This window comes from Benincasa hispida, chromosome 3 (assembly GCF_009727055.1).
Source record: "Benincasa hispida cultivar B227 chromosome 3, ASM972705v1, whole genome shotgun sequence".
Classification (NCBI taxonomy): domain Eukaryota; kingdom Viridiplantae; phylum Streptophyta; class Magnoliopsida; order Cucurbitales; family Cucurbitaceae; genus Benincasa; species Benincasa hispida.
The window spans coordinates 45089888-45099491 of NC_052351.1; the positions used below are offsets into that span (position 1 = coordinate 45089888).

Here is a 9604-nt window from a genome sequence, read left to right on the forward strand (position 1 = left end):
CTTTTTTTTTTTTTTTTTTAAGAAAATAACTGTAATTAGACACCCAATTATCAAGCCACCTAGAATTAGTCGACCACCCACATAGCAGTTAAAAAGTCTACTTGGACAATCTATTTGTTTTAACCATACACTTGGTAATCTTGGAGACTCTAAAATCACATTCTAGAAAAGACACATTCTCATAGACTAAAATAGTTAATTTAGAAAGAATGTAAGAGACTAAATACACCTATTTTAAAAAACTTGGAGAAACTTGGAGATTGATAAAGTTATATTTTCAAAACTATTCTTTCTCGTAATTTTGGTAACTCTAAAGCCACTTTCGGAATCAAACATAATAATCCAACATAACCAAAAAAAAAATGTAAGATATAATAGACTCTTATTGAAAATATTTTTTATATTGGTTTGATTTCAAATATAGAAAATTTGAACTAAAATATTTACAAATATAGCAAAATATCAGTGTCTAATATATATTAAAAGAGTTTTAAAATTATGCCTGTATTTAATCTTCAATGGAATTTCAATCTTTTTCGTCAAGAAACTTCTCCTTCTAGGGAGGGAAAAAAATTTCTAGTGAAATGGTTAAACCTAACACGATGGAATGGTTAAAGTTAACCCAATGGAATAATAAATGGTAGTGAGAAAATGCATTTTTGCACAACGCAAAAGGCAGAATATGCAACGGAAAAAGAATGCGCTTACTAAATTCCAAGTTATTACAATTGGATCAATTTCAATATATACCAAATCCCCCATGGAATTCTTCCTTTTCCTCATGGCAGAGGTTCTTGTGAATCCCCCAGACGAGACAGGTGAAGATATGCATCTGTTCCTGCGTACAGTTCAATAACAACACCAGTTATCCACCCAAAAACAAGCATATCGACGGTGAGTTCAAACGGAGAATCAAGATGACAGTTAGATATTAACATTTCAAGACTCAGTCAGTATCAAGAAATTCAACTGAACCATTACTACTGCTATAGACATATATACTTCCCATCAACTGTAATTGGTGGGGTAAAGAAGGTAAATAAGATGCTCCACCCCGGCTGCATCTAAGTAGAACGAGTAACCATCATCGATATCAATTTGAGAACTGGACAAGATATCAGTTTCTAAAGATACAAACAGTCAGGAAAGACCAATCCATGAAGGAATATGAGACTTTTCTTTGTTTCTCTAGTCATACAAACAGTCGGAAGGAACGAAATAGGCAAAAAGGTTGACTTCACGAGCCGTGTACAAGAAACAGCAACTGTAAAACTAAAACTGCAAGAATTACTTACCATATCCTTCCATGGAGATCACTTGCAGATCCCCGCCAAAATAGCGAGCATACAGACGGCTTATCGGAAGGCCATAACCATATCCAGCCATTGTCACCAAATCCGCTGTTCCCAGATCTGGATGTTCGTCCAGAGGGTTTTTGGCAGTGGTGTAGAGGTAAGTGAAAATTTTGGGAAGGCCGCTTCGGGGTATGCCACCACCTTCGTCTGATACCTGCAATGCAAGTCAATCATATCCACAATTATTTTGGGACTGCATTGAGAATGAAGTTTCTTAACTTTGGAAATGCTCAAGAACAATACCTTAATAGTGACATCCTCAATTCCATCAGCAACTATGATTCTAACTGGAGGAGCAACTTTATCAGAATCCATAAAACGCTCTTGCACGGCACGTAATGAGTTCTTCACCAACTCAAAGACCATAAGATGCAAATGTGTTGGAACATAACTATAAAAAACACAAATAAAAATATCGATATAAAAGAACATATAAGTTAAGAACAGAATCGAGATCAGTTGCCTCAAAATCCAAGCCCAGAAATAAGCACACAGGCAAAAAGTGGAATAAATTCCAGCAGAAAGAGTAAAGTCTACAAGAGTGAAACATCCGAGTGAAGTCAAAATGAAGAACTTACGGAAATGTAAAACTCGGATCTCCATAGATTTTGATATTGGGGGCACTGCCATACTCACGTAAACAGATTGCACGAGCATCCTCACTGGCACTCTCCGCAACCTTCACAGGAGACATTTTTGTGTGTATATATCCTACACAGTCAGGAGGGGGATTGGGATTGTGTAATTCCACATGCTGCCCTGAGTAACAATCAAATTTCACAAACCAAATGTTAAGGCTCCAGAAAATCATAAAATAATGGCATGATTTAGATTTTGATATTGCTATCCTCCCTTCAAAGAAAACATAAAATTACATAGACAAATAGAGAAGGAAGTAGGGAAGGCAGAACAAATGGGACTTGGGACTTTTGACTAAGGAAATGGAAATTAGACCAACCAATGAGCATGCGAATCCCAATTCTTGACATGTAGAAGCGATCCAAAAACTGATGAATCTCATGAAGATCTTGATAACCAATACTATTCAGACATAGGCCTTTCTTCAGCTGTTGAACGCCTAAAGCCATCATTGGAACCACGTTGTTGTGTCTCACCTTAATTGCCTTTATCATTTGTGTAAACTCCTTTTCATCATCTGAATTCTTTATCTCAGGGAAGGACCGAAGGTCACGGAAAGAATCCAAATACCAATCACGTACCTAAGAAAACATTTAGAGAAAATTAAATTGTGTCCCTGAAAACCTGAAACACAGCTTCAAAAAGTAAAACCAGTAAAAGGTCGTGCCTGAAATATAATATAAAGAAATCTGCCTTTTCATACACCGTGAAACTCAAATAAAAAACTAATGGCTTCTGATTGAACAACTGGTTCAAAAAAAAAGTTTTCTGCTTTTAAAGATTGTGAATAAAGAAATTATATATGTTCAGTTGTTCACATTACTGTCTACGTCGAAATCAGTATTCACAAGAATGCAATTTTGAGATGAACAATAAATTCATTCATCTGAAACATAGACAAACTTTAGAACAACTTTTCAAAACAATTATCTAAAAATATTTTCCTAGAACTTTTATTCTAAAAAGCAGAAAACTATTTTGAAGACAGTTCCCAAACAGCCCCCAAAACATTTAAACATTTGATAATGCATTACTTTTCTAGGCAAAACATGTCTCAACAACAAAGATTCGAGCTCTTAAAAGCAATCAAAAAGCAAGCAGCAGCTGAGAACAGTTAACCAGCAAAAGCACTGAAGGATATTTGAATAAAAAGGGAAATCTCCTACAACAGCAACAAACAGAGAATTAAATAATTGTACAGAATTTAGCCAACTGCCCTGAATGACTCACTGTGTAATTAACACAAGCAGGATCAGATATTGCACATCCTAAATTGAAAACCTCAAACAAACAAGTTAATTAGCAACACAAAAAGGGTCCAAAGAATTTCAGAAAAATGCACAAATAATGATCAGAAACCAAAATCAGAAGCCAGTGAAAGAAATGAAACCTACTCTGCCAGAAACAAAAACACTACATTAATCAATAAGTCCTAATTGCTCAGAGTCAGAAAATCCTCATAAATTCAAGAATTCAAAAAGAACCCACAACCAATTCAGCTAAATGCAAAGCAGATATGAGCGGAAAAAAAAGGCCAGAAGAAGGTGAAAAAAAGACCTCCAAAAGTGCAGGTTTAACAAAGAGGCCATAAGGAAGATGCTCCGTCAGAAAATCCTCATAAATTCGAGAATTCAGAAAGAACTCACAACCAATTCAGCTAAATGCAAAGCAGATATAAGCGAAAAAAAGGCAAGAAGAAGGTGAAAAAAGACCTCCAAAAGTGCAGGTTTAACAAAGAGGCCATAAGATGCTCCGTCAGAAAATCCTCATAAATTCGAGAATTCAGAAAGAACCCACATCCAAATCAGCTAAATGCAAAGCAGATATAGGGAAAAAAGACAAGAGGAAGGTGAAAAAAAGACCTTCAAAACAGCAGGTTTAACAGAGAGACCATAAGGAAGATTCTCGAGTTCAATAGCTCTTCTAGCAATCCGAATTGGAAGCTCCTTGTGAAGAAACTGAGCAGAAATGAGCAAATTCTTGGCAGTAGGCTTCGAACCAAACTCCATCATGTATCTCAAGCTAACCCCAGTCTGTTTCATACAACCCCATTTCTGGACGTCGTCGATCAGGCTCTTGGAGAAGGTCTCACGGAGTTTCTTAGCCGCCATGGGTCAAAGAGGGAGCCCAGAACGAAAAACCCAGAAAGGAAATGGGAGAAAAAACCGGCATGCAAGGCAAGAAGAAGACGAAATTGGAGGGGTTCCTTCAAGCTAACGACTCTGTTGTGTTTTTTGCTTGTTTTGCTAGAATTGCCTTTTGTAGAGGCATTAATGAGGCAGTTGGTTTGCTGTTCTTCCTGTTTAGAGAGAATTTTTTAGGGTTGGTATTTGAAGCAGATCGCAGTCATGGATATTCAACTGAAACAGGTGGAAAGATGATTTGGATTTGGAGCTTCTTTTGTTGCTTCTTTCGGATTATTTCTATTCTTCGTACACGAAAAATAGAAAATAGTTTGTTTTATTTCTGTATGAAAAAATTAATAATTTCTAAATCTTCATACATACGTGTTAATTTTTTAATTTTAACGGTTGTATTCAAATGTTATAAGAAGTTAATTCACCTTTGGTAGATTTCAATTTTAAACATGTCAAATTTGCTGTAATTTAATTATAATAATCGAAATAGATATAATTTAATTAAAAAAATTATTTTAAAGAGTAAAATTGTTGAAAATATTTATAAGATGTAATAAATTTTTAAAATTATCAATGATAAATGCTGATAGATATTGATAGACTTCTATCCGTGTTTAACAATGTCATTGATAGATATTGATAGAAGTGTATATCAACGTCTATCATTGATAGTTCTAAAATTTTGCTATATAAATATTTTTATTCATTTTTTTATATTTAAAAATAGTCTATTTATTATTTAATTATTATTATTTTAGTATATTATTTGTTATGTATTTATTTATAATTTTTATATTTTAAATTACAAACTATATTTTACCCCTAAAAGAGTACAAATTACATATTGTTATTTTCTTACATTATATGATAAATAAAGTTGAAAAAAATAATTGTTGTATAAGATAATTGTAATGAACAAATGAGTATAGACAAATTGTGACAAAAAAAAATATCTATTTAGGAAAAATTATTTTAAATGAAAAAACTGCTAAAAATATTTGTAAATAATAGAAAATAGGCAATGAAATTTTGTTATATTTGTAAATATTTACATATAGACACATATAATAGTCTATCACTGACCCGCGATCTACATGGTCCATTGCTAATAGACAATGAAAATTTGCTATTTATAAATATATTTGTTTATTTTCTTATATTTGAAAACAACCTTTTATAAATCATAAACTGATGAAGGAAAAAGAAAATTACAATTAAAAAAGAAAATGATGACTGAACAAAAAAAAGTACATAATAAAACTTAATGAATTGTGGTTGATGTTGAATTTGTTTCTTGTTGTAATTATGATGCTCTAATGGTGGTTTTAAAATGTTCAAAAGTGAATCGATAAAAAAACAGGAAGAAAAAGATATTGATAAAAAAAAATCGTTTATCATAAAAAACGTGTCTGATTAATAAGGAATCTAAAAGAGAAAGTTAGTCTTTAGCAGAATTTGGAAAACATAAGATCCGAAAAGTGATTTTATATCAATTTACTTTTTAAAAAAAAAATCCAAATCACCAAATGCGTAAAACAGTTAAGCATTTTCCGAATGGCCTTTTGATATAGTTAAAGCGATGTCAAACGTAACTTAAACTTGGCTTTTATCTTAAACTTTTGTTGTAATCAAGTTAAATTTGAGTTGTGAAATTGAGTAAGGCTGAACGGTAATTTACCTATATCACTTTTTAGATGTGGGTGGTTAAAATTTTTATACTCTATATTTATCCTTAAAAGAATTTGGATTTAATGTTTCAATTTGTAGGCTTGTAACTTCGGTTAAACTTTTTTATTAACGAGGCAAGTTGTCAAATACTTTTCTTACTTGTTTATGACGTGTTGAGTTCTTTTTCCGTACAATATGTATAGAGGAATTTGAACTACATATCTTTTAGACACTAACATATATAGTATGTCTATTGAACTATGCTTGTTTTGACAAGTATTGAGTTAAATAATGATTAAAAAAAATTGAGGACGAAGTGATACTCAAGAGAAAAAAAAAAAAAAAAGTTCATAGTCAATCCAAACATATTTACACTTGCTTAAATAAAAAAAGAAAAAACTAAATCCATTAGACAAAATAACAAATAATTAATCATAGTGAACACAACTCAAATGATATAAAGTTTGTATTCCTAATCAAAAAACATGTATCTGATGTTCAAATTTCTCTAACTATATTATACTTAAAAAAACAGGTAATTATAATTAAATACAATCCTAATTAAAAAGCCATAAAGCATTACTATAAGAAGCAAACTTAAAAAATATAACTAGTTACAAATCAAATGGAATAAAATTGAAAATTCAACTTCTTAGACTAGTAGTTGAAATAAATATAGCTTAAATAGTTAGATATTATCTCTCTCTTTAGGGTCTACAAATGTTTCAACATATCAAACAAGTTAAAATTTTGGATGCTCTTTCCTACCTTTGTAATAATAATCCCCTTTACCCCTACTTTTGTTTAGTATATTAATCTTAACCCCACATTTCTATAATCTTATTGAATTCAAATTAAAAAATTGAATTAATGAAATTAACATGTCAACATAAACAAATTAGAAAACTATATGCAAATCAACTAACAAAAATATATAAATTCAACCAATTATAGAAATGACAAAATAAATCTACATACAATAAATACTTAGACCTACCCAATACATCAAAATAAGTACAAATGAATAACAATAAAATACTTAAATCAAGTTTTAAAAAAGACCGATATCCACAGCCAAAATGAGCATAGCGATATAGTACTTGTATTATCAACTTCGAAGTCATGGATTTAATTTTCCAACCTCATATAGCAAAAAAAAAAAAAAAAAAAAAAAAAAAAAGTAGTCTACTTTAGCCATGTAAACACTTATAATCAACCACAAATCCTTTTTTAAAAAAAAGAAATGAAGTGTGCCTTTTCTATAACTATTAAGTAAAAAAAAAATATCAATTTCCTAGGACTATAATAACTTTTTAGAAAAAAAAATTAATTTATATAAATTAAAACTTCAAACAAATAATCGTAGTAATTATAATTCTTAATTTTCATAAGTGTATCACTTTACCCTCTCTATTAGGTTATGTTTAAATAAAAATCTTGTGAGACATTTAATTTTATCAACTAAACCCTTAAAATCCCACAAGTGAATCACTTTAGATTTTTAAGTAGGGTTTTTTTTAAAAAAAAATGTTCATTAATCAATTTTAATCATTAGTTTTGTTAATCTTGACCTTCGAAGAGGTCTACGCATATAAGAATGGATTAATTGACAATTTGAAAAGATAATATTGATAGATTGTCTAAATCGATTCACTTATGATAATTTTAAAGTTTAAATAAAACAATTACAAATCTCAACTGATATGTTTCAAATTAAATTAGAACGAGGGTGTAAATTGTTACACTTGACAAAAAAATCAACTTTTATATTGAAACGATTTTTAGTTTAATATTTTAATCAATACAATCTTCAAAATATAGTGATAATTTAATATTTTGAATGTTTTTAAATAATAAAAATAAATCAACTTATTTATAAATATAACAAAATATCATTGTCTATGACGTTGTTCTACTTAATATTTTCAACAGGTACATTTAAAATAATTATCCTTAATATTTTCTGTATTTTTTTTTTCTGCTCAATGTTTGAATTTATCCTATTCTTCAGAGGACAAAAAAAGTACTAAAGTAGAGGGGGGGAAATTTTCGGACAATTCTTTTTTCTAGAAAAACAAGTTTTCGAAAATAAATTTAAAAAGGGGGATAACACACGTGTCAGTAGATAAGGGGCCAGGTGGGAGCGATGGATAAGGTTGGGACACGCAAGAGCAATGCTTTGTTTGCTTTGGATTGGAAGCATGGGCTGCGGAATTATTCGACAAATTTCACGTTCTTTTCTTTTTCTTTATTATTATTTTCTTTTTTATTAATAAATTCCTATTTCGTAACCTAAAAAATTATTATTATAAAACATTTAAAAAGATAGCGAATTTCATTTCGTCGGATTTTCGCCGGTTTGATCACATGTTGGTTGTTCACACTTTGCTACTAAATATTATGTTCGGTTTCCCCATTAAACATAATTGGAATTAAATACTACAAAAACCATTCATAAAAAGTCTCAATAATATCCTTCAATTTTTTTTTTTTAAAAAAAACTATATTTAACTTTTAGTTTTCTTTACTAGAAATCATTAATATTGGTTTAAAAAAACTTTCAAAATTTTAATTAATATTCACTCGTAGTCATATGAATAGAAACAACTTGTATTTCATTCTAAAAATATCACTAAACTTTCAAAAGTTGTATTAATACGCTTAATCTTAAAAAATAAAATAAAATAAAATAAATTGTTCTTATCATTAATTAGTATATGGGCAAGAGCTTCATACACTACCTTCCTCTTCCATTTCCTCTCTCTTTCTCCTTAGTCTATGGTCTATCACTTTCCCGCTTTTAATTTTGTTTCTTTTATTTCTTCAATACTTTTGTAATACCTTTATCGTTTAGGTTTAGAAGAAAGGAAAAAAACAGAGAAGTGTACGGCCATATATTGTAGCAAAAGAAAGAGAAAATGGAAAGGAATGTGATAAAGTGTAGATAAAGAGTTTCCGACGAAAATAGTATGAACACTATGCTAATTGAGCTACGCTCTTGTTGACAGTTTGTTTTTTTACTTTTGTTTTTTAAAAAACTAAGGATATTAATGAAATTTTAAAAAATTTAGGGATATTTTTTAAACAAATAACTAACGGTTTCTATTCAAAACTAACAAAAAAAAAAATTAATTATACCATCTAAATTTTAATTTTGGACACAATAATTCTTAATTAGCTCTAAATTTATTTAAATAGACTTTCACTATGATCATACACTAAATTTTAGTGGCCCGAAATTTTATATTCAACATAATCTAGTCACTTGGTGGGATTAAGGTCAAGAAAGAATATTGTATGTTTAAAAAGAAATCACAAATATAAGGTAGTTATTGAAAATGATTTTAATAATATTGAAAAAATAATAAATTTGTGATTTGAGATGGGATATTAAAATATTGATAAAAATAGGTAGGGAACTCGTGTGCACGAGTTCATCCTCTTCCCAACACCTCTCCAGGTTGTTGACCATGTGGAACTCATATATCTGGTACACGAGTTTTTCATTTTTTTTTGGAAATATTTATAAATACAAATAATAAATAATTAAATAATCATCATTAATTTTAGCTTCTAGTTAAATCAAGATACACGAGTTTTCTTTTTTTCTTTTTTTTTTGAAATATTCATAAATACAAAAAAGATAATAAAAAATAATCGACCTTAATTTTAGTTTTCGGTTAAATCCAGGTACACAAGCTTTTTTTTTTTTTTAGAAATACTAATAAATTAAAAAAAAAAAAGAATAACAAACCTTAATTTAAGCTTTCTGTTAAATCTATTGCCTTTACATGTGAAACGTGT

General features: G+C 29.7%; 1 protein-coding gene across 1 annotated transcript; it reads right to left on the minus strand.

Moving 5' to 3' along the window:
* Positions 1-608: 608 nt before the first annotated feature.
* On the minus strand, positions 609-4105 carry LOC120072509 (pyruvate dehydrogenase (acetyl-transferring) kinase, mitochondrial-like). The gene is made up of 6 exons (XM_039024886.1): positions 3857-4105; positions 2314-2575; positions 1934-2114; positions 1599-1746; positions 1296-1509; positions 609-838 (listed from the first exon to the last, which is right to left on the minus strand). Exons 1-6 carry the CDS (start codon positions 4103-4105, stop codon positions 780-782), a joined length of 1113 nt encoding a protein of 370 aa, XP_038880814.1. The 3' UTR covers positions 609-779.
* Between the last annotated feature and the right edge of the window lie 5499 nt (positions 4106-9604).